This window comes from Brassica rapa, chromosome A10 (assembly GCF_000309985.2).
Source record: "Brassica rapa cultivar Chiifu-401-42 chromosome A10, CAAS_Brap_v3.01, whole genome shotgun sequence".
Taxonomy (NCBI): domain Eukaryota; kingdom Viridiplantae; phylum Streptophyta; class Magnoliopsida; order Brassicales; family Brassicaceae; genus Brassica; species Brassica rapa.
Window position 1 is genome coordinate 14,217,381 of NC_024804.2, and position 25,851 is coordinate 14,243,231.

At 36.8% G+C, this 25,851-nt stretch overlaps 4 protein-coding genes and 1 pseudogene across 10 annotated transcripts; 2 read left to right on the forward strand and 3 right to left on the reverse strand.

Annotated features, from left to right (window-relative positions):
• Window positions 1-107: 107 nt before the first annotated feature.
• On the forward strand, window positions 108-17,760 carry LOC103845591 (2-hydroxy-6-oxononadienedioate/2-hydroxy-6-oxononatrienedioate hydrolase 1). Of its 7 annotated transcripts, none has more exons than XR_001956569.2 (6): window positions 603-2,745; window positions 3,549-3,644; window positions 4,311-4,384; window positions 4,472-4,564; window positions 5,183-5,250; window positions 15,706-17,760. XR_001956569.2 is itself a non-coding variant. In XM_018655294.2 (5 exons), exons 1-5 carry the CDS (start codon window positions 2,107-2,109, stop codon window positions 5,993-5,995), a joined length of 819 nt encoding a protein of 272 aa, XP_018510810.1. In that variant the 5' UTR covers window positions 597-2,106; the 3' UTR covers window positions 5,996-6,077. The 7 variants fall into 7 exon arrangements, 3 of the variants coding, with proteins under 3 accessions (XP_018510810.1, XP_018510809.1, XP_009120703.1); XR_004452928.1 differs by lacking the exon at window positions 15,706-17,760 and adding an exon at window positions 5,869-6,036; XM_018655294.2 differs by lacking the exons at window positions 4,311-4,384; window positions 4,472-4,564; window positions 15,706-17,760 and adding an exon at window positions 5,869-6,077 and having other exon boundaries at window positions 597-2,319; window positions 2,431-2,745.
• LOC117129269 lies at window positions 7,530-9,248 on the reverse strand (annotated as a pseudogene).
• On the reverse strand, window positions 10,590-11,357 carry LOC108868996 (glutathione S-transferase T3-like). The gene has a single exon (XM_033282915.1). It carries the CDS (start codon window positions 11,355-11,357, stop codon window positions 10,590-10,592), a length of 768 nt encoding a protein of 255 aa, XP_033138806.1.
• A 238-nt stretch (window positions 17,761-17,998) lies between the features above and the next one.
• Window positions 17,999-19,095, forward strand: LOC103845592 (putative protein TPRXL). Its single transcript, XM_009122458.2, has 2 exons — window positions 17,999-18,329; window positions 18,428-19,095. The coding sequence occupies exons 1-2, from the start codon at window positions 18,115-18,117 to the stop codon at window positions 18,960-18,962; spliced, it is 750 nt and encodes a 249-aa protein (XP_009120706.1). The 5' UTR covers window positions 17,999-18,114; the 3' UTR covers window positions 18,963-19,095.
• A 511-nt stretch (window positions 19,096-19,606) lies between these two features.
• On the reverse strand, window positions 19,607-25,802 carry LOC103845593 (copper-transporting ATPase PAA2, chloroplastic). Its single transcript, XM_009122459.3, has 17 exons — window positions 24,999-25,802; window positions 24,791-24,868; window positions 24,299-24,396; window positions 24,158-24,211; window positions 23,946-24,032; window positions 23,693-23,857; window positions 23,236-23,346; window positions 23,073-23,141; window positions 22,548-22,657; window positions 22,270-22,375; window positions 21,992-22,058; window positions 21,512-21,591; window positions 20,921-21,375; window positions 20,559-20,733; window positions 20,322-20,453; window positions 20,017-20,167; window positions 19,607-19,883 (listed from the first exon to the last, which is right to left on the reverse strand). Exons 1-17 carry the CDS (start codon window positions 25,627-25,629, stop codon window positions 19,795-19,797), a joined length of 2,658 nt encoding a protein of 885 aa, XP_009120707.1. The 5' UTR covers window positions 25,630-25,802; the 3' UTR covers window positions 19,607-19,794.
• Window positions 25,803-25,851: the final 49 nt, after the last annotated feature.

Consider the following 25,851-nt stretch of genomic DNA (forward strand, 5'->3'; position numbering starts at 1 on the left):
TCTACTTCAAATTAATCTGTACACCAATCTAAGCATCTTTAAGGGTACCCCCAATACAAATAATCCCACCCACAACAAAAAAAAAAATTGAACTTTCCATGAGAATCTAAAAGATTTACCTTCACTTGGCGTGTCGTTGTGTAAGAGAGCTTGCATACGAAGCCCTCCGTGGCTTGATCCGTTGCTGATTCTCAGATTGTGGATTCACGGATTACAGGACCAACACGAAGACTGGGGCAAATTAGAGAGGTGTGATGATGTTGAGAGAGCTTCCATGGTCATTAGATTCGACGGAGAGGATAATGAAAGATTTTATTAGCTTGAAGAGTTACCAATCTTTCACTGTTGAAATAAAGTAGAGCTTATTGGAATCGACATAGAAGATGGAGAGATCGAGCTTGGAGGAGGAATAGAAAAAATGGGATTTCGAAGGAGAGAGAGAGACATAAATGAGCCGTCAAATAAGAATGTGACACGTTAGGGTTCCTAACAATCCTAAAAATCCCAGTTTAAACACCGGTTCTGTGTTTTATTTTCCTTTTTCATTTATTTTTTTTCTCTTTTGTTTGGAACCTCCATTTAAGAAGCGCCGATGGAGGTGGTCTTAGTCTCTACCTCCACCGTGAACCGACCAGCCCCTTGAATTCCCATCCACCATGCAGATCACTTTTATTCGGATTCTATTGACGCTGATTTTTAGCGTGTAGCAAACTATGCAGGATCCACAATCCAAGACTGTGTATGGGATGACATTCAAGATCGACTGGATATATAGTCTTCACTCGATCAAAAATATTGTGTGGACCATCATGAATCAAATTATTGACTCTAACACTGCTGGACTCAAGATTGAGTTCCAATAGTTTCGGCGGGCCTACTTAATTAATAGTCAGTCCAAGAGCTTAAGGGCCCTCTTTGCTAATTAAATTCTTGTTGGCATTTCTAACTAGAAAAGTGGTTCGTCCGTAATTTACTGTTTTTCCATTAAATGAAAACAAGCACGTAGGTGATAGTTAATGTGCTGTTTTATAACTTATCACGTGAGAACCATCTGTTTTTTTTTTTTTTTTGCAACTTAGAACCATCTGTTTCTAGTCCATATGAACCAAAATTTCAGAAAACAATGTTTGTTACTTAGTTATTATTAGTTGCTTACAAAACTGTAGAGTTTTAGATTGATCCATATTAGGTTTTATCTTGCTTGGATTAAATGATTGATTTCGATTGTTAGTGGTTTTAGGTTCGATCGAGTGACTAAATGAAAACAAGAGAGCAACACAAGACAATTTGTTCATCCGGTGTTCGCTGATCTACTCACCGGGGAAGGAGTAGGCATCCCTCAATAGCTCCACTATCAAAAATCCGATCGAAGTTACAAGATCACAACAATGGTGATTCTTCTAAAATAGAGAGATTACACGAGAACTTAACGAGCTTATCATTTCCTTTGTGAAGTCGAAAAGTCACTGCCGAAATGGTTCGATCTGACCGTATACCGCCTCTGCAACTCTGTCGAGCTTCACCCTCACGATCTTAAGCTAAGTCTTCTTCTCTCTAGTTCTCTGATTTTGATCGTCTCTCTCAATTTGAATCTGGACGTTGTAACAACTTTATCCACTCTCAGATGTGAAACAAATCTTTTCACTTATATATGATAGCATATGGGCTGAGATTTGGGTTTTTTTCCTTTTGCACGTTTCGGACGAACCAAGACTGAGATACATGACAGTGAGCCATAAAGAAACAACCTATTTCGGAGTTTGGCTGAATCAGATCCACAAAAACTACAGGCAATAAAAAAAAACAAATCAGAACAAAATCACAAATAAATTATACAAAACCTTGAAAACAAATGGACTATTAAAAGCAAGACCGGCAGTTAAATAACTCAGATTCTTTAGCTCTGAAGAATTTTAAACTAAACTATATCCAAAAATAATTAGAAGTTAATAGAACATAACAATTAACCTAACAAGGAAACTAGAATTAACAAAAAGTCAGCCTGCAATTAATACATGCAATCATGTAAACAATAGTTTCATACTATTAATCATCATCTCCTATCTATAATTAGTTAATAAAAGCTTTCTTATTGTACAAAAACAAATGGCTCCGTCATTTCTGAGCATCGCAAAGTTCGTTGAGGCAATACTTCGCCGGATATTCTCCTCCTCTGGTCTCTCTCTACAAACCCTTTCCATCGACTCCGAAACCACCATACAATACTGGGGTCCAGCAACGTCTGAAAACAAACAGAAGCCGTCTCTCCTCCTTCTCCACGGTTTTGGCCCTTCCGCTGTATGGCAATGGAACAGACAGGTAAAGAAACTCTCTATCTACTTCCGTCTCTACATTCCAGACCTCGTCTTCTTCGGCGGCTCCACCACGACCTCCTTTCGCTCCGACGAAAACCGGTCGGAGATGTTTCAGGCTTCGTGCATGGGGAGGCTGATGGAGAAGCTCGGTGTCGAGAGATATAGTGTTGTCGGGACGAGCTACGGTGGATTTGTGGCGTATAACATGGCGAAAATGATGCCGGGGAAAGTGGAGAAAGTGGTTCTTGCTAGCTCCGGGGTTAATTTGCGGAGAAGTGACAACGAGGCGTTTATCGCGAGGGCCAAGTGTCATGGCATCGTGGAGGTGATGCTTCCTTCCTCGGCGGCGGATCTCCGGAGATTATCTGGGATGATATCTTCTAGGAAACTAGATTATGTCCCAGATTTTGTCTTGAACGACTTTTGCCAGGTATTTTGATATCTTACTTCTTTTGTTGTGAAAAATCCCGTAAACAATCTTATAAGTTAAAACCTCAATCTTATAACGAAGTTTCAAAAAAAATAATCGGAAACCTGCATATATAAGCATATAAGTAATACATCCGAACGGACGTTACTTTTTACTAATGGATACTTGTGAAACGCTAAACATTATATTGCCGTTAAAAGGATTCACAGTGATCATCCAAGTTTGTTATTAAAAATCAGTTTTGCATGCAAAATATAGAACCACGTTAATTCTTTCAGGAAAAAATATTGTCCGCACACTTCTTTAAAATTTGAATTAACTAATTATACAAACGAAAAGAAAATACTGGAGCATAAAGATGCACTTCACTAGTTTATTTTTGAAATAAGTGATTGATATAAGAGTAACTTTAACGGTAAAATTACTTAAAAGATGTTTTCTCAGTAATATAATAAAAGTATTTTAATATTATTTAGTTATGTGATTAAAATTTATTTTATTAAAAAGTATAAACCACTAGAAATGAAATACTTGTCATTTAGGTATGTAGAAGGGCTCTTAGAAGCTCTAAATATTCTTCAAGAACCCATGGTTGGAGATGCTGCAAGAAAACAACAGAGCTTGTCACTTTCATTTGGTGATATTTTACTAAAAGCTTGTATAACACGTAGTTCCCAAAAAAGGACTAAGTAAATATTTCTCACTTTTTATATAAAGTTAAAAATATGTATATCGCTATTGAAACCTGAATTTGGCTTGCATGATTAATATATAATAATATTCAAAAATGGGGAAACACACAGAAAATGTATTCGGAGAAGAGAGGGGAAAAGACAGAACTTCTGGAGGGGCTCAGTATTGGGAGGGACGACAAAACAAACGTTTCACCGATTCAACAGGTTTGCTAATCGCTATCACAGTATCACCATTTTTAAACTATCCCAACGTTAATATATAACTCCGTTACTTGGTTTCTGACATTTAGTTAATTATACTTCTTTGTTTTTGAAAAACTATATAAGTAACTACAGTTTTTCATTAAAACAAAAGGAGATCCCTATGGTGCAATATTTGATTGGATAGTTGTATGATAATTATCTTATTAGTAGCACGTACGTAGACCCTAAAACTTTAAATTAGTATCAATATGTCTTGCTAGTGTTCAATTTAACCACTAAATGCAAACGGAATTTTAATTTTTTGAATTTGGCATTTACATTTCCAGTAAAGATTTTAATAAATCAAATATATTTTATATCAAAAATAACAATGTGACCTTTAATTAAAGCGTCTGCGTATTAACATTTTACAAGGCTTGCAATAGTCGAGGCTGCAATAAACCTACAATGTCTCGTAACCATAAGAACATCTCCAATTCCATTTTATTTTCTACTCTAGTTGTTGATCAGAATTTTTTAAAGAGTCAAATCTTACTTATTTAAGCTGGAATGAAAATCTTCTTCTCTTATGATATTTTATAGAGTTTCGTTTCTTTTATCTATTTCCCCATTCGAACGAGAGAATTGAGTTGATAGCTTCAGTAGTGGTTGCTTGATGGTGTGTAGTGGGATGACCTGAGACTGTGAACGGATTTCGCCTCTGGCCTCTGGGCACGTCGGAACCGCGCGAGTTCACCGGGGTGGGACCTTCTTCTCCTAATTGTTTCCATTCTACCAACGAATTTTCTATAATAATTCGCAAATCTAAATCGGCTAATTGTTCTCAGATAGCACCCGCCCCAGTAGAAATTTCTCGGAGTGAATTCCTCTGTCCTGTGTGCGGAAGGCATATGAAGTAGTCCAATAAGGATTCAAGTCAGGTTGTATTTGGATTTTGCAACTCGGAAATTATCATAGATTTATGATCCTTTCCTTACCCTACTGCCTATAAACATTCAAAATATGCAAAAGGGTATTCGAAGCTTCTTAGGACATTAGGGTTCTATAGGAGATTTTTCAAGGATTTCTCGAAGATTGTTAAGCCACTCTTCTAAAATGGAATAAAATAAAATATGGAATAAAAAATGTTTCAATCCAACTTCATTTAATATTTTACTCTATAATGGAGTTTACTCCATAGATAGCGTAATCTATTTTTTTTGTTCATTGTTCCATTATGTAGTGAGATATAGAGTTGAGTTGTATCAATTTTACTTTATTTTCTCATTTACTCTATTTTGAAGAAAAAAATGGAGTTTTATATTTGATATGCTCTAATGAGTAGAATAATGGTAAAACTAGAGTAGTTTTGTTTTATCATTGTATTTGTCTCTAAACTAAGTGATTACAACAAATTAGTTTATGTTATTACATGATTACAAGTGGCAAGAAATAAGTGACATATATACATAAAATACTTATCTCATATCTTAATCCATTTAATTGATTTAAACTAAATGTCTATATACCTAAGTGATAAATAAGCATGAATCATGCAGGATGTAATGCTGATATGGGGGGAGAAAGATCAGGTTTTCCCTCTGATAATGGCCCATGACCTCAGAGAGTAAGTCTTTATAAATTGTTAATATCTTAATCAATGCAAGAAATAAGTGCATTTTATAAAATTATCTAATATCTTAATCCATTTGAAAATGCATGGCTCTTAATTCTCTCAACACATATGGTTTCACTATATCTCAATAGCATAGAGCTTTGGGTGTTCACTGTTCATTGCCTGGTTCCGTTTAATTTCTTTCTCCAATTAGAATTCTCGCTCGAGTCATAATGGTTTTTTAAATGGTTCCAGGATGTTGAGGTTTAGTGGCGACACTATAAGCTTTCAAAATATATAGAACATAAAACACACCACTGGATAACCAATATCTATGATGTAAATTAATTAATACTAAAATATGTCATTTGAGCATCTCCATCCTCACTCCATAATTTACTCCAAAAATAAAGTGGAAAATAAAGTATGAAGAAAAAATAAAAAAAATTATTCCATAAATAGAATATTTTTAGTTTTTTTTGTTCATACTCTATTTTTGGAGTAAATTATGGAATACATATGAAAATATCCTTATAAACGAATCAAGCAGGTGGAAATGTGTGTTTATTTGATAGTAAGTATAAAGGTTTAGAAAAAAAAGTAAGTAATTTAACTATGTATATTTACCAGGATGTTGGGGAAGAAGGCGAAGCTGAGAGTGATACCAAAGACATCACACATACACCAAACGGAAAAGTCCAAAGAATTCAATGGCATTGTCATGTCTTTCCTGTTACCTTCCTCTTCTTCACCATAATTGTAACATCCATATTAAACTAATAAATTATGATATATTCCTCATTTTGTCAACATCTATATATATAAAGAAATGTTCGCCTCTCTCCCGTGAAGCCACATCATCAAATTATGCGTTCTGAGAGTGATACGTGTCTCATTTTATATTTAGGGCCAAAATAAATGAATGCAGTTAAGGGTAATTGAACCCAGCACTTCTAGCACTGGTAATTTCTCTTAGAACCACTAGGCTAAAGTCACTTTATAAATATGTCGCCGCGAAAATACTTATTATCGTATCAGCTGGAAGCCTATGCTTCTTCTGCTTGTGGCCAGGGCCGACACTGAACTGACGTCAAGATGAAGATCGTGAAGTTAAAAACTTTGTTCCAAACAGTTTTGCAATGTTTCCAACCTTTATAACTTGATGCATATAATATATATCAAAATACATTTGTTGTACACGCTTTTATTTGTTTTGTTTTTAAAAGAAGGTATTTAGAGTTATAAATATTTTGTGCCAGTGAAATAAAGGTTGAAAAATCTCTATACATATGTCATTTTAAAATAACACTCAACTTCTATATATAGTCAATACATATGTGTATGTTATATTCTAGACTAAATATTAATATAGAAAATATTTTTTTTAGTCTACAAGCAAATATTGTAGAGCAAGTATGCATTATACAAAATAATATATATTTAAAATCCATACACAAAAACATAAAAGTTGTTATAGGCCTCTTTCTGACACATGCACACTCCGCTATGAATAAGAATTAAAAAAAACAGTATTGTCATCAAACTTTATCACAAATCCACATTTGTACATATATAATTAAGAATTGGACAATTAGTTAATTTGATACAATACCAAAGCAAGAATAATCGAAAAACAACTATACCACCGCATACTAATAAGTAAGACATAACAGATAACCAAATTCTTGAATCTTAAAACAAATTTCAACTCGAGCATTTAGTGAATATCAAATTAACTAATATCCCGCCCGTAGGGCGGGCCAACCCTAGTTTATTAGAAAGTATTTGTGACAGTCAAATACTTTTGAGAAATCTTTTACTATATTCCATGTGAAATATTCAATAAGACTAGATAACTATATAGCCTCTGAACAATATATCGAGATATATAAGAGATGATTATTTATTGATGTTCCGCTCTACTAAATTATTCCATGCGACCATGCATGGCCCAGAAGATCGTGAATTCATTAGAATTTTAAAGCAAATCCAACATCTTCGTAAGTGTGTAAATCAAACGCATGTCTTCTAAACTACACTTCCGTTAGATAATGTAAATTTTATTTTCAGTTCTCAAAATTATAAAAAGAAGAACTCATCAACTCTCCCAAACCTTAGCTTTTTAGACCATGAGCATTAGTGAACCCTCCTTGGGGTTCACAAATATTTTTTAATATTTTTTATGTGGGTCCATGAATAATTAAGAACCTGAATCTCTTGTTTTCTGCATTAGTGAACCTAAAGAAAAAGTTCATAGAAATAAAATAATAATATTTATTATTCATAATAATTATTTTTTTTTTCAAATTTCTAATTATTGAGAAAACATGAATAAAATAATACATTAAAATATATTATAAATATTTTTAAACATTTTATTCAATACATAAAGAGTAGAATACATAAAACAAGAAATTCAATAACATACAAAGCTTATTCATCATCATCACCAAACTTTTGCCATATATTTTCTATTAAATCAGCTTTAAGACGAGCATGTTTCGCTGGATCTCGAACTTCTCTGCGCATGCCTAACATATCGACATGAATACTATCCCTCCTTGTCACCCTCGAACTTCTACTTGACTCTCCTGACTCGAACTCAGATGTGTCAATTTGAGCGTATCCGTGTTGTTCGTTCTCCACTATCATATTGTGCAATATGACACAAGTTCTCATTATCTTTCCTATCTTTTCCTTGTCCCATAGTAGAGCTGGGTTTTTAACAATTGCAAACCTTGATTGTAATACTCCAAAAGCCCGTTCGACATCTTTTCTGGCGGATTCTTGCTTTTTTGCAAATTTCTCGGCTTTAGGACCTTGAGGAAGTGGGATGGATTGGATAAATGTTGACCAGTTTGGATAAATTCCGTCAGTAAGATAGTAGGCCATACGATAAGTGTGGTTGTTGACCTTGAACTTAACTTTTGGTGCTCGACCTTGTACGATGTCATCGAAAACCGGTGACCGATCAAGAACATTGATATCATTGAGGGTACCTGGTAATCCGAAAAATGCGTGCCATATCCAAAGATCTTGTGATGCCACAGCTTCTAAGACAATTGTTGGCTTTCCCGTACCACGTGTTTACTGACCTTTCCAAGCGGTTGGGCAGTTTTTCCACTCCCAATGCATACAATCGATGCTGCCTATCATCCCTGGAAAACCGCGTACCTCTCCAACATCGAGCAATCGTTGAAGATCCTCAGCTGTAGGGCTGCGTAGATACTCATCTCCAAACAATTTTATAATTACATTAGTGAAATTTTCCAAACATAAACGTGAAGTACTGTCAGCAAGTCGGAGATACTCGTCATATGTATCTCCTGATTGACCATATGCCAGCATACGTATAGCTGCCGTACACTTTTGAAGTGCAGATAGCCCATACCTTCCGCAAGCATTTCGTCTTTGCTGAAAGTATGGAACTTCATTACTTACACGTTCGACAATGTGGAGGAACAATGGCTTGTTCATTCGAAAACGCCTCCTAAACATTTGCGGTGGGTATGTAGGATTTTCTTGGAAATAATCGTTCCATAGCTGATTGTGTCCTTGTTCACGATGTCTTTCAATATAAGCCCGTCTTTTCTGCTTGTTGGGGTGAGCATCTATCATTGAGTCGATGAAATTATCAACTACTTGGTCGACCATTTCTTCTAAAGCTTCATCAACTTCATCACTTGATGAGGAAGACATTAGTGAAATTTTTTCCTAAAATCAGAAAAGGGGATGTGTTCATATTTTTTATAATATTTTTCATTATTCAATTTTATTAATTCTATCATTTTTTTCCTTTTTTTTTCATTATTCAATTATATTAATCAACTTCATCACTTTTTTTTCATTATTCAATCATATTTTTCCTAATCTTTTTTTTCATTATTCAATTATATTAATTCTATCATATTTTTCCTAATCATTTTTTTTTCATTATTCAATTTTATTAATTCTATCATTTTTTCCTAATCTTTTTATTTCCATTATTCAATTATATTAATTCTATCATATTTTTCCTAATCTTATTTTTTTTCCATTATTCAATAATATTAATCAACTTCATCACTTTTTTTTTTCATTATTCAATCATATTTTTCCTAATCTTTTTTTTTTCATTATTCAATTATATTAATTCTATCATATTTTTCCTAATCTTATTTTTTTTTCATTATTCAATAATATTAATCAACTTCATCACTTTTTTTTTTCATTATTCAATCATATTTTTCCTAATCTTTTTTTTCATTATTCAATTATATTACTTCTATCATATTTTTCCTAATCATTTTTTTTTCATTATTCAATTTTATTAATTCTATCATATTTTTCCTAATCATTTTTTTTTCATTATTCAATTTTATTAATTCTATCATATTTTTCCTAATCTTTTTTTTTTCATTATTCAATTATATTCATTCTATCATATTTTTCCTAATCTTTTTTTTTATCATTATTCAATTATGTTCACTTACCTTGAGTTTGTTGTTGAGTGTTTGAAGGTTGTTGTGGTTTGAAGCAAGTTGAGTTGTGAAGCTTGTTGAGGTCAGGGGCGGACGCAGGCGGTTGATGGATGTGGCACTTTCCCCACATTCATTTTTGTTTTTGCTCAATTAACTCAACACAAATTTAGTTAAAACCCCTAATCTATATATTTGTTTCAGTATGTGCCCCATACAAAATATTTCTCTGGGTCCACCTCTGGTTGAGGTTGTGAAGGTTGTTCAAGTTGAGTAGTTGTTGTAGTTTGAAGCTTGTTGAGTTGTGGAGAGCACCACGATCAGATAGAAGTTTGTGGAAGTGTGTTGTTACAGAAGAGAGTATGGAGAGACATAAAGAAGAGAACGAAGAGAAAGAATAGAATAGAAGAGAAGTTTGTCAAGGGAGAGAGTTCAAGTTTGCCTTGTTCTGTACAATAACCAAAGACAATACATTTATATAAAGGGAGAGAGTTTAAGTTTACACATAGATTAAGGCTACACAACCATCCGTGAATCAACAGCAACATTACAACAAACATGATCCGTGAATCGAAATGACATATAAGACAAGAGATTAAAAACTGACATAGTACATGAAAGATGTAGCATGAAACAAAAGGCTACACTTTCTACCCGTGATTAAAAACTGACATCATACCCGTGGCTTCAAACAGAGAAAAGACAAGAGATTCCTTCACCTACAACACCCGTGACTTCAAGACGCTTTCCCACCCGGTACCTGCAAAAGAAAACACAAGTTCAATGAACACATTCGAAATGTAATCAAAACAATTAGACAACACATTCAATCAACACATTCAAACAACACATTCAAAATCAATCATATTCAAACAAGTTCCTACACATGAGACGTCAAAGCATTTCAGAGATGAGTTTCTCCTTGAGAGCTTCTTCACTAGGGGAAAGTGTGTCCTTTACTAGCAGACGATCAAGGATCTTTTGTCTGGAAATGGTGTTTTTATTAGCTAGGATGCTATGTATTTGATCATAAGCTACATCGTCTGGCTTCTTGCGTTTCCCCGCTTTGCAAGCCTTAATGGCTGGAGGCCTAACCTCTGCCTCCTCAGCCACCGGCTCCGCACCAGATTCCTTCTTTTTCTCCTTCGGCTGAGAGTGTGACTTCCACTTCTGATCAAACCGAAGTTCCCTCCAGCAATGTTCAAGCGCAAACTTGACATTATAATCATTGAAATAGATGTCATGAGCCGCCTTCATGACATCATTTTCACTTTGCCCACTAGCTTGCTGCTTCAGAGCGGCCTCATGGGAACCCACAAACCTACAAACCTCCGCATTCACCCTTCCCCACCTCTGCTTACATTGACCCCACTCTCTAGGAAGGGCGCCAATGAGCTGAGGACTAGCATTGAAGTACGCCTCAATTCTCTTCCAAAAAGCGCCTAACTTCTGCTCATTACTAACTATCTGATCTTTGCTGGTGTTCAACCAAGCACTAATCAACACAAGATCTTCTTTTGTGGTCCACTTTCTCCTTTCCGCTGGTTTAACTAACCCGGGAGAGCTAACAGGTGCCTCAGCAGAGTCTACGTCTATTGTAGGACTGCTCTGCGAAGCTAACAAGTTAACAAACCCGTGAGAGTTTAGGGGAAAAGGGTCCATTGTGTGATTTAGGTTTGTTGTTAAGAGGTTTGTGTGATTTTTAAGGTTTGATTGTTTGTGTTTTTAGAAGTGAAATGCCTATGTTTTAAACTAGTTTCGCATTGCTTTATTAGACAACAACTACTGCAGTAAATTACACAACTACTTAACTTAATTACACAACAACTTATTCACAGTTACCATTCATTACCCATCAAATCACTTTAAAAATTTTCGATAAGTTTTTAAACATCAAGTACGAGTTGTACTCTACCTAGTTAAGAGTTTGAAAAGTTATTAAAAATTATAAAAGTTTTTAACAGAAACATTTTTAAACATTTAATGCTCTACTCAACCTAATACAATCCTAATTCACTTCTACCTACGAAGTAACCAACATCTACTTTCAGTTATGTTCTAGTTCAGTTAAGACTGAGTGTTTACCTTTGCTTGTTATAATCGAAGCAGAGCTTCTCCAGCACAGAAACTTGCACCGTCAGGTTGTAAACCTCCCCAGTTAGTCGATCAACCTGGTCACTCAGCCCTTTTGCCTCGGCCTGCACATAGAAACAATAATTAAATTGTGATAGTCAGGTAATAAGTCATTACAAAAATTTCAGCAAAATAGGAGACGATATACAAACTCATTTACTCACCTCCAGAGTCTGAATATTGTTTTTGAGACTCGGCACCCACTTCATCACCTCCTCTGCCTCCTCAAGACGCTTGAGTAAGCGTTCCATCTGCTCCTGATATCTTCTCAATTTGCATTGTTTTAACCATTCATTTTTGCACATGTTGATCATTTAGGATAGCATTTAGATATGTTTAGGTTGCATTGCATTACATATGTCCTTATCAGGTGATGGAGATTTCACATGGTGACTTTGGAGTATCTAGAGATGATTTGGAGGCAAAATTGGTGATTCTCGGAGAAGAGACGCAGAGGTAAACTGTCCCAGCGGCCTTGTGACGTCCCAGCGGCCTTTAGCCCCTCAAGAATCCGCTGCAAGCGTTGAGAAACGGAGACCAAGTGTGAGAGCGGCCTAACGCAGCGGTTAACCGAAGCCGCTGTGAAAATAGATCATCCCCTGCCGCGTTCGTACTTGTCGCAGCGGTGTACCGAAGCCGCTGGAGACGCGCGAGAGATGAAGACTCAAGAAATGGAGACCAAGTGTGGGAGCGGCCTGACGCAGCGGTGTGACGAGACCGCTGGGAAAATACCCCGTTCCCTGCCGCGTACGTACTTGTCGCAGCGGTGTGATGACGAAGCAAGGAAGCCGCTGCGAGTGTCCCAGCGGCTAGGCGGAGCGGTTTCACGTGGCCGCTGCAAGTCAAGAAAGTCAACATTTTCCGGGTTTGACCAGATAATTACCAATTTGTGTTTTGGTTAACCCAGGTTTGTTGGGTTAAACCAGGTTCGACTTTAAGTTACTATAAAGGTCCTTCAGACCTAATTGTAGGATCTTATCTTGTTTTCTATCTAATCACAAAAGAACTTTTAGGTGAAAGATCCTATCTTGATCATTTTTCTCTTGTGATTGCTTGATTATCTTGATCACTAAGCATGATTAGCACCAAATCATCTTTGATTCTTGGGCTTATCATGGAGAGTAGTGAGTAGTCATCTTTGGATTCATGGGCTAGGGTGATAAAGGGTGATTAGAGAAGATCTAGGATGTTTAGTGTTAGATCTACTTATTTCCTTGCTTGATGAGGGTTCTCAATGCTATTTTAGTCATGATCACACTAAAATAGATTCATAGGCATTTTCTGCCCACAAGGTGTATGTTGAAATGCCTGAACCACCTCTTCAATGCTTTTAGCTTGCTTTACCTAAGAGATTAGTTGTTAAAGGAGTTAAGATTGCTATTAGACTTGATCTCCATGTTTGATTTAGTAACATTCAACCTAAGAGATTAGATGCTTGAGTTGCTTTACCAAAAGAACATTCATCTAGAGATAGAGTTTGTTTAGCTTAGTGTCTAGGCATAAAGAAAGTGTTTGATTGATAGCTTGCCACTTCTAGATTCGATCTACATCACCCAAGATCAAATGCCTAGCCCAATGAGTCCTCTTGTTTCATCATAAGAAAGAAAGCTTTGTCCTTTGTTCGCATTTAGATAGTAATCTAGTCAAAAATCATCTCACAACTTGGTAGCACTTAGATTAAGCATGGTCTTGCATTTCCTTTGCTTTAGAATCACTTAGAACTAGTTTGACATCCTTTATATTACAACATTTGATTAGGAGCCTTGAAACTCCTAACATCAGCTCCTGGACACCAAACACCCAAGGCTGACGGTAGTGAAACCCATCAGCCTTGTTTGGAACAAAACAAATATCAGAGGTGGTTTTTCAAGAAATATATTCAATGTAAAAACAAATTTAGGACATTCAAACACACATTACCTCGTAGTTGACGCACGTGAAGAACCTCTTCCCAGGAAGAGTGTCGTACTCCTCCTTGGCTCGAACCTCGTCGATGATTCTCCCACCACAGGAACACCTTCTAGGAATCCCATATTCTGAATCACAAGTATATTGTAGCATGTCAAAATACTCCTTTTGTCTCTTTGAATGGCTTCTCTCATCCGCGGGATCCATCTGTGAAAGAAACCGAATATATTAGAACATTATAATCGAAACAATATACTAAACCGACCCCTATATCGAGCCCTCTTGAGGAATTAGAACTATAAAACGAATCAACGAATCAATTGAGAACCCTAACTCCAAACCCCTCAATCGATTTGAAATGTCACACAAACAAACCCTAAATTAAACGCGCATGTCGATTTACATCAATTAATCGAAACCCAGTTATCGATTTACATCCGAAACTCGAAAACCCCAAATTGATATCAAATCTCACTAAACGATTTCGACCAAATTCAACGAAATTAAACCGTCGATCTACTCGATACTCACCAGATGTCGTGGAGAAGACTCTCCGTCGTCGATTTGAACGAGAAAATCGGCAAGACTCCGCGTCGCTCGTATTATCGCCTCTCACACAACAAACCCTAGCTTTTGTTTCGAGAAGAGAAAATGAGAAGAGACACGGGGAAACCCGTCTTTCCTCCCCCTCTACGCGGTTTGTTTCGTCCAACCAGGAAATGACGCGTGGCTAAATCCGCTTCATAGCGGATCAACCGTAAGGCCCGTTTCATCGATACAAACCCATTTTTTATTGTTTTTTAATCACTCCGGCCTTAGAACTCGGGCCCGTGAACCCGTCTAAAGCCCCTGATGCGCATGGTCTTAACTCTTCAGTTCTACACAACACCGGCACGGGTATTTTTGGAAACCTATTGTAAAGTTTTGACGACCAGAAAAACATCAACAATATACTACAACGACTATGACGACTACGTCGCAATCTTAAAATATACTCTAAGTATCTTCTGTACATTCTCAATTTACTCTTCCATAATGGTTACAAAAGATAAAAGTACGTACTACCGATTGAAAATAGTCCACTAGCATCCATCTCTTTACTTCTTGTATAGTTTTTGTAGCTATGAAACCCATGTGATCAAAAAGAATACGACAGATCACTATTAACGAGCTTACTTTAGCTAGTTTGGGTCTTCTTAACCTTCTGTAGTTCCTCCCTTTTGTCTGGCCAGAACTTTACTTCAAAGATATCAACAAACTCTTCATGGGATATTGAAAAATGGCGGCGGCAAAAGTCTTTTCAGTTAGTACCATGTGATTATCAAAGTGCCTAACTAATTATTTGGTGAGCATACGTTATCTGGTAAAGAGTATTTCTAGAACCTAATATTGAGTAAATCATACGACCAGAGCCGCCCAAGACCTGAGTAGTTTGAATCAGTTAGGCAGCTAGTGAAGATCTAGCTCGATCCAAGCGGATATGTATTTTATAGGTTATTTAAATATAAGAATCCAAAAATATGAAAGTAGTATTTTATAAAGGGATCTAGAATTTACCATTTTCGTAATGGCTTCTCTAAAGCTCTAATCACATTAAACCGGCCGTGGTTAGGACGGAACATAAATTGTTAGAAGGCTTTCTATCTAGCAACAGATGGTAGAAATTGATTTACGAGAAGTCACGGGGACATTAGTTTTTTTCTCCTTTCACAGATACGCTCCCCCAAAATATATATATTTCTTAATTAGATATGGGCTACGGCAATATTGGTAAACGAAAATGTGTTAGACGTAAGAAATAAGGGACGAATTAGGAGGCAAAACCAGAGTTAAAACAAACTCGATGACCAATAGAAGAGCTTCTTTCTCAAGCTGTTGCTTTTGATTAAAAGAAAAGTTGGTTGTGTAAAGACAAGCAACCAAAGGATCAAACTTGCCTCAACTAATTTAGGTATTTAAATGAAAATAGCTACGAAGTGGATTATGGATAACATAAATGGCGACCTGGAGCAGATGGGAAGAAGGGATTAAGCAACGCCACATGATCGGACGGATCACTCAATGGGTGGGTGGGGGGGGGGGGGGGGGGGGGCAACAACATCGAGTAGGGTTTAAGTGGTTCGGACACGTTAGATTCAAATTGAAATATTAATTGAAAAGAGAAAAGTGTAATGAGAGTGGGTCTATAGGAGAGGGCTAAAGCAGGACCCATGACAATGATCCTGATGAGATCCTATGTTGATACGCGGTTTTGATTGAATTCGAATGTTTTACGCAACCCACCCTTACTAGTCTTCTTTCTTTTGTGTTTGCCAAATTACCTGTATTTATACGTGTCAAACATGTATATTGTGTTACTGTTTAGACGTTTAATTATTCCATATCAAACGAAATTATACGCACCATGAAGGTAATAATTAATTATATTCCAAGACTAGCTAGTTGTTTTTTAAAATTTCACTTTTACATAGTGTTGCATTTTCGGTGTTTTCTTTTTAATATTGATTCATTATGATATTACAATTATGAGAAATATTACATAGACGATTCGACAACCGATAATACTATATGTTTTATAAGGATTTACACCTAACTGCATCACCTGAGCCGTCCTACGAATTTACTTGCACCATGTTAAAGATCACTTATAAATTTTTCCTCTATAACTTGCATAATTGTTTGATAAATCGTTTTTTCCAGAAATAGAAATATGAACTTGTTGGTGTAGAATCATTAATAAATTTAATGAATTTTTAATCAAACCACTAAACTAAAAGAACTTTCACATATTTTCGGTATTTTAAAACCGAAAATTAAACAATCGATGCCAGAAGAGGCAAAAGAAGAAAAGCTAAGGGGAGACAAGAAGCAAATTAAAACCAAAATAATAACATTAAATGAATAATTAACTTCGTACCAATACAAATGAAATATTCGGCCTCCGAATTAGAGTATTACATAAATATAAATTTTTAAATTTGTAAAAAAGATTACTTATTAAAATCTTAACTAAATTAGCTATGCTTTCTAAAATTTCAGGGTGGACCATTCTTCATACATTTGGATTGAATTTTTTTGAGTTTTTTCAAATTTGTACTACTGTTCGTATTTATTTTGTATAATTCAAAAATGTTGTTGAAATCTTTATATTTATTTTTTTAATTATCACGATAAGTATATTACTTATGAGAAATGGCGTTCTACCTATAAAGTACTAATGACAAAATCTTGAAAATTTAGACATGTAATAATGAAGGAATCTAGAAGAAGATAAACATAAAATCTTCTAAAAGTGGTAACTTTGAAAGCATCCTATTCGGCAATTCCTGTTTCTCCAAGGAAAATATTAATAATTATTTTAAAATAAATTAATATTAATAAAAATGAATAAAATCAAGCGGAAGAGGAAAGACTGTCGGCTTTAATCGATTTTGTGGTTCTTCCTTCATATGTGGATAAGCCTCACCGTTTTTCAGACAACAAAAGATGACCCATCTCGTCATCGACACGTCACATTCATCTCAGTGCCTATCCAGCGGGAACGGTCAACAAAACGCCACGTGTTGAAGTTTCATGGCTCTATCTTCCACGAATTAAAAAAATACTAATGGAGTATAAGATAACAATGTTGATTTTACGAGGCTAATTTTGCTAATAGTCCTTCAACTTCTGGAATATCTACAAATAGTTTTCTTTTATAAAAAATGGTATATTATTGCCGTAAATATCTAACAATTTTAAATAAAATAAAATATTTTGATTAACAAGTTGAAAAAAATCTAGAGACAAATTCAAACTTTACGTACAAAATTCACAAAAACAATAAACAAGTTTTTTCTTTTAAAAGCAAATTTAGTTTCTGAAGAAAAAAAACACAAAATTATTTGTAAAAGAAATATAAAATAATATTTTTAATTAAATATAATTTTACAACATAAATCAATCTACTCTACCAAATTGTTATTGAATAATATTTTTTTATCAAAGAACTTGGGGTGGCAATATGTGAATAAGAGAAGTTGGAGAACTAAATTGGAAATAAAGAAAAGAAGGTGAGAAGTGCATGCAGTATGCGTGGATGAGGATAAGGTTAAGCCAACAGTTACTTCTGGCCCCTCTCTGTCCTTTCCCTCAAATACTTAACTTATCCTCTTCTTTTCCTTGCTAACTTTAAAAATTTTAAACAATTAATGACAACGTGATAAATAATAATTATTGCTTTTTGTTTTTATTATTTAAAGTTTTATAAGAAAACCACCAGAGCACCTAGTATATATAAAGATCTCATCTTCTCTCCTCTTTCATTTCCTATCTATCTGTATTGTGAGTTTTGAGAATAGTTTAAAGAAGTTTCAAGGTTTTATGCAAAGTCATTGCGATGGATAGAGTTGAATCTTATATGTTTAATTTCACCGATGATCAGTCTTCTTCCGAGTCTCTCTCTTCTTCCTCGGCTTCCTCTTCCATTGGGAGGAACAGCGACGACGAAGAAGAGCTTCACGGCGAGGGAAAGTCATCGGAGGACGAAGCAGAGTCTTCGTACAAAGGACCTCTTGATCTGATGGAATCTCTAGAAGAAGTCTTGCCCGTTAGGTAGAAATCTCTTACAAAACTTCTAAATTTGGAAACTCCTGTCTGAATCTTGACAAATTTGGAAACTTTCTGATATTGTGAATGTGGGTTTCGTGTAGGAAAGGGATATCGAACTATTACAGCGGGAAGTCAAAGTCTTTCACGAACTTAGCAGCTGCTGCCTCGGCGTTGACTTCCTCTTCGTCGATGAAAGACTTGGCGAAGCCGGAGAATCCTTACAGCCGTCGGAGGAGGAATCTCCTCTGCCATCAGATCTGGGAGAACAGCAAAACGACTCCACGTGGCGGGATCTCGAAGAAACACGTCATGAGCTCGAGCAGGAGCGCGTTGACGCTCGCCATGGCGGTTGCTGCTGGGGTGATGGCGAGAGAAGGATCTTCTTCCTCGGGAGGAGATTCGTCGCCGGGGTCATCGAGTCCGACGACATCGGGATCTCCTCCTAGGCAGAGACGTGGTAGCCAGATGATGATGCTTCCTCCGCTGTATCCTAGTCAGAGTCGAGAGTCTTTTGGTGATTTGAAGTCGTCTCAGTCGTCATCGTTGGGTTTTTGCGCTTGGAGATCGTATTCGGTGGCGGATATTCCGAGGTGTTTTCCGGCGACGGCTAGTGGTGTTGGGTCCAGTGACTCGTAGGAATGTTAACAGTTGTTTTGTTATTATCTTAATATGTTTTTGAAGTTAACCTTTTTTTAGTTTTTTGGAGTAACGTCCGGTGAATGTATATACGAGTTTAAAAATTTTAAAATGGATCCACACATCTTTTTCATTTTGTGTTTAAAAAAAATAAAGGTCATCTATTCGTTATCGCCCAAATCTTGGCGCACTCAAATCTGATAGGTGGAAATCCAAAATTCGCATTTGTTCTTATCCAAATCCAAGTTTTAAATGCCAAACCATATGAAATATTTTTATATTTATCTTTAAAGGGACAAGTAGGAATCAATAAAATTATGAAAGTGTTGGTGAGAAGGAAAGCATATCCGGTCGACCAAAAAAAAAAAGAGAAGGAAAGGATATGCAAGTGATAATGTTATGTTTGGTGAGAAGGAGAGGATGGGGTGGTTCGAGTCTGACACACCAACCTTCTCTTGAGTACATTTTCCACGCAGACGCATTTGCGTCCACTCTTATCTGGCCAAATTTGGAAGTTGTTCAACGTGGATTTTGCTTTTGCTGGTGAGAACGGCCATGTTGACTATCATGCTGGAATTTGTGTAACATATAGGTCACAGAAGAATACAAATTACAGTACTTAATTGGTCATTGGTCGGCTGGTCTATACAAAGCCGTTTCATAAAATCTTATCAAATATTAATTTCAAGATTCTATATTATATGTATATATGATCATAAGTAATTACAAGATTCAACATCTCTATTATACCATTTTTTTTTGATCATCATCTCTATCATACAAAACCCTTCATTGTTTCTTCTTGGCCTCCAAAACAGATGGAACCAGCCTTCTAGCTGTTTGCACTTGTTTCAGATTTATGGAGCTGGAGAAGTAATGAATTTGAGACGACAAAGATCGAGCTCAGTGCCATTAGTCCACCTGAAAGCAAATTGATAGTATAACTTAACCATACTCTATATATGATTGGACTGTGTCAATCCACAGAGCGGAAGTGAGATGAATCTTTGTTTCTTTTTTTGTAATTTATTTAACTGGAATCAAGCACACTTACCGGATAAGGAAGGTGTCATGGCGAAATCATACTGAGGAAGCAAGACACCTGCAGCTATAGGGATCGAGATGACATTATATGCAATTGCCCATGCCAGATTCTGATAAACTTTCGACATTGTCGCTTGTGCAAGACTCAGTGCATCCACAACCTACAGAAAAAAAATAACATTAGCTTTGACCTTATATAGCACTGAGTCTTGAGCAATAAACTTATATGGTTTTGGTTCTTTGTCTCGTGGATGAATATGCAAGTTAACTCGTTAAGAATTTGATTATATAGCAAGGAATAATGGAGAGCTTTACATGTGAGAGTTTGTTGCGGACAAGTATGACTGATGCTGCATTCGATGCAGCGTTTTCTTGTGCCTCGATCTTTAGTGCTATTCCAACATCAGCTTGAGCCAACGAAGGGGCATCGTTTATGCCATCCCCCACCTTAGGAAACACACACCAAAATATCCCCCGTAAGCCTAACCATCCATCTTACACGGGAAACAAGTTGAAGATAATGATTCCTTGCAATTCAATTGAAGATCTTACCATAGCGACACGATGTCCGGAGGATTGAAGATTAGATATAACCTCGAACTTCTTGTCAGGAGACAAAGAATAGTTGGTTGATTCACTCTCAATCCCCACATTCTTTGCCACTGTTGCCACTGCCCCTTCCCTATCCCCTGATAAGAGAATTGTTTTGATGCCTTTCTCCTGAAGTCTTTAATAAGAAGACCAACATAAAACTTTAGGCACCCTCGATGATTACTGTTTCAGTTAAGCCGATTTTTTTCATAGAACTGAAAGGGAACTACTAGGAGTAGTACTACTTAGTTTCATGAAAACATGCACTCTCTCAAAAGTTTAAAACCAGTTGTTTATTTTTAAAAAGGGAGGGTGAAAACTACCTGGCTACAGTAAACTCAGCATCTTTGCGCAAGCAATCAGATATTGCAATAGCACCGATAATCCCTTCTCCTTCGCGTCCCACGTAGACAACGGTCTTTGAATACCGAGACGTCAATGATGTTCTGGATAGTTTACGATCCAAATAATTTTCCAGCTTAACTACGTCCGAGGAGTCGTTCTTTTTGTGGAAACGATTGGCAACCCATTCAAGTGCACCCACAGCAACCAAACGTCCATCTATTTCTGCCAGAGTTCCAAAACCTGGTTCTGTCAATTGGCCTCTTGTTTCTGGAGTTTCCAGATTCAGCGCTTCTGCCTCGTTTACAATAGCCTTTGCTATTGGGTGTGTTGCAGTCTTCTCCACCGCAGCAGCTAGTTTAAGAACTTCTTGTTCTTCGTAAATTAAAGACCCAACACCAGAGACGATAGGTCTTCCTTCAGTAAGAGTCCCTGTCTGGAAACATAATGCAAATTATGATCAAGTGAAAATATCTTATTTTCTAGCATCTTCAATTTTGATAATAAAGAGATAGGCGAGAGAGAAAGATTGGTGAAGAAAATCAAATGAGACACCAAATATTTAGCAATACCTTATCTAAGGCAACACAATCTATGGAAGCCAGGCGTTCTAAGACATCTCCTCCTCTGATCAGATATCCCCGCTTCGCTCCTGGACAGATTTCACCAGGTTAGCTTCTCACTGTTTAATTACAAAATTTTCTAGTAATATAACGTTCAGACATCCCTATAATCACGAATGATAACCACAATGACGGCAGTCTTAAGTGGATACGGCTCAAACTAGAAAACTGGTTCTTTAAGATATCTATGGCCATTTTTAGTAATTTTCATAATATCTGAAGAAACCATCAACAACAGAACTTTTACAACCAATTGATGATCTTTTATCTATTAGGGTAGTTAAAAAAAGATCAGAGAACAATTGGTAGCTTCAGTATCATCTGGGATCTTCCTAATAACTTAAAATCTTTGCACACAATTAGGTTACTCTTCTCGGCTAGGTTTGCGGACTTTTAAGTGCAAGCAAAACAATATGCTTGATAACGTACCAAGAGATGTGCCAATTAATATGGCGGTTGGTGTTGCAAGGCCCAGTGCACAGGGGCAGGAAACTACCTGGTAAATAACAAAAAACGAATTAATATGATGTTTTTTCACCAAAGTTTCTCTCTATCCTTCATTTATCCCACATTCCCTTCTCGCTAATTCACATTATCTCCACAATTATCGGTTTACATCCCTCAATAAGTTCGTCTAGTCCCAGTAACAAACTCATATTTTGATACTTCACATGAAAAATACACTTTACTTTTCATGGCTCACTCACCAAGACATCCACGGCCAGTTTTAGGCTTAATGCCAAAGGATCTCCATCAGGTCCAGCAATATCATTGAGCAAAACATCTGGGAAGATGTGTGAACCAATGTAATACCTGAAACATTAAAATAACTGAGTCTTCACTTGGTGATCCTGAACAGGAAATTGACACATGACGCTTCGTTTACACTACAACTAAATAAACAGATTCCTGCTAAAACAAGTGGAAGCATCTTATCGAATTTCAGAAGTTATTTCCGGTAGATATTTTGAAAAGAAAACCATACCAGAAGGCAAACGTCACTGCAGATAAAGACATTATAGTGTAGACAAATGGTCCAGCTATTGCATCTGCCAGCCTCTGTACAGGAGCTGCATTACCTTGAGCTTCCTCAACCTAAAAGTTCAGTGTTTCATAAGGTATTCATATTTTAAATTCTCACAAAGCATCCTCGTAATCCAAACAATCCTACAAATAGAGCTCATTCATATGTTGTAGGTTAACCTGATTCCAGACAGGAGAGGATGAAGTTAAGACTTACAGAGGTACCGAGGGGTTTGACTTAATTTCCTACATAGTTTCTTGTCTGAAATCAGGTTTCTATATGCAGGTTGCGACTGATATTTCTATTCGTAGCTGTCTTTCCTCCTTTTGTTTTGGACGAGGAAAGTCAGCTACAAACTATAGAGATTGATCGCTGCATTTTTTTTCACGTGATGTTTTGAACAGATCCAACGTTTTACACTGTAAATAACCCTCACACTATGTAACTTTCATGAAGATTCCTGGCTCTAGATTCAGTGACACTAACCATTTTGACGATTTTAGAAATTGTTGAGTTGGAGCCAGTAGAAGAAGCTTCAATCCGTAGAGGGCCATCCTGAAATACGTAAAGCAAATTTCTGGTTTTCAAAAATCCTGCTGATAAGCAGCAATATTTCCCCCTCATTTTTGTTAAAGTAGCCTATACATACCCAGTTTATTGTTCCCGCTGAAACTGAGCATCCTTCTTCTTTATACACGGGAAGTGACTCTCCTGTCAGCATAGATTCATCCACAACACTTCTTCCAGCTAGCACATTCCCCTATGCACAAAAAATCAATTCAACTTGATCAAAACGACAGCAGGAACTTTCAGAGCTAACCATTCACAAGGAATAATAACCATGCTGTTTTGAGAAAATAAGAATTATAATAACTCATATCCATTATCACGGTGCAGAAGAGAATGTGAAATTTAACTGAATCTCAACGAGCTGATAGATCTCAAACTTTTTTTCTTTTCCAAACACTGATATATCCAAATATAATTTCCTTTTAAGTTACAAAATGAGAGTACCACCCACTAAATTTTCTTTTTTTTTTGCTTTCAGATACACACACTAAGATTTTAAGGTATCAGACAGTGCAGCATGGATAACTATCACTTACATCGACGGGAAACGTTTCGCCAGGCAAAACCAAAAGCGAGTCTCCAACTCGAATCTCATCAACTGGTACATTGATGCAAATTGAATCAGAGGAAAGTACAGAATCAGCTGCTGTGTTATTGTCTGATGAAGTAATAACAAGTCTTGATTGAGTGGAGATGAGTGACTGCAAAGGCACGTTTCAAATTTTTAAAAGAGAAGGAAAAAGCCTTCAAGTTGATTTTGGGAGCAGAACCGAAAAGTGTCCAGCTTACCAATAGTTCATTCATATCACTAGATGCTTTAAGCTTTGCTCTTTCTTCCAAAGAACGACCAAGGAGCACAAAACCAAGCAGCATGACCTGCATACTAAATGACAAGAGCTACAATCAGAAATCTACCAATGAAAAATGTATTTCCATGCAGTAGAAATAAAAAATACGAAGTTTTCATCATAGTCCCTTATGGATGTAATAGAGAGACTCACCGGTTCCTCAAAAAATGAAGCATCCCACTCTAGATCTGGATTAACAAGTGAGATCTGCAAAATTCACAATGCAGAGAACTGCAGTTAAGTAGACTAGGATACTCACTAGTCAGAACTAGATCACAGGATTAAAAAACTCACCAAACTGATGGCAAATGCAGCCATAGATCCCAATCCAACTAACGAGTTCATATTAGGTGATCTTTTCCCGAAAGCCTTTATGCCATCAAACAGCAACTCTACAATATTTAGTCTATTCAGTCATTTGGCTTTCTGAATAGCCTCAAATAAGAAAGTTCACTGCTACCATTTTAAAGCATTTACACAACTCTCAAATAATAGTAGGAACCGCACTTTCACCTAAAAAGTCTGAAATTCATCGTTTCTCTCTTATGACAAGGTGAACATTCTAATACAGAAGAGTTTTATCCGTTTCGATAAGTTGGATTTCTGAATAGCCTTTGAATGACTACTTATACCATTCGAAACATTGATGCAACGAAGCTCAAATATGCAATCAGAATATATACTAGTATCTCTCCCTAATATTACTAATTACTCACGTATATGCATTAGCTGGTAAGCATTCTAGACTAAAAAGAATAAGAAAAAGATATTTAAGAAAAAGCAAACCTCGTCCTGGTCCCAACAAAGCTCCAACAGCCAAACCACCTTTCACGTAAGAGTTGTGTAGCAAGTCCCAGACTCCTCCTAGTAACACCAGGTGCAAGAGAAAGTCAGAAACTCCATTTGTATTCAGAAAATAGCATCTAACATAACGAGAATTTTCATTGGTATTCAACTCTCTAACATGCAAACAATAATATGCAAAACAATGTACCATGAGCAACGTGTATTCCCACGGAATGAAGAATATGCGAAGTGTGAGATCCGCAACACAGAGCCACCAACGTCCACGCAAACGCCACACGATTCCTGCTCTTAACAAGCAATTCCTCCTTCTTACTCACCATCTCCTTCCACTTCTTAACATTCTCCGCCACTCCCATCCCGGAAACTCTCCTCTTAGCCTCAAACCCACTCTCCGTCAATCTCTTAGCTAAGCTCTCCGCCGCATCCGCCACCGCCTCCTCAACCTCAGGCTTAAGCCTCACAGCGGCGGTTTCGGTCAACATATTAACCACAGCAGACGCGACTCGGTCATCGGACATCAGAACCGATTTAACCCGCGCGACGCAGCCTCCACACATCATCCCGCTCACGTCGAGGAGAACAGGCTTATCATCACTCGCAACGGATTTCACAGATTCGATGGTAGATTCGATCGATTGAGTAGTGATCTCGATCGAGTTTGATACCAGGAAACTAGGTTTCGAACCGTGCCGTTGGATACGAGAGCGGCGATGTCTGGGAAAGATTCGCTTCGGGAATTTAGCGTCGAGGAACTTACCGGAACGGAAATGCAGACTCGACGGTGGAGGAAGAGAGAGGCGGAGGAGATTGGTCGCCATATTTCGCCGGCGGGAGTTGAACGATCGTCTACGATAGTGGAAAAAATCCAGTGGTGGTATGGGTTCGTTTTAAGCGGTATCCGAAACGGAATAGTCAGAGACTGACACGTCGGATTTGGAATATATATCCAAACCACAAGTGTTTTACCGCTTTTTTTTTTCTTCTCGTCCACTAATAAGAGTTTTAAGCCGCGTTTGTGGAATTATTTTAAAGGCCCAAAA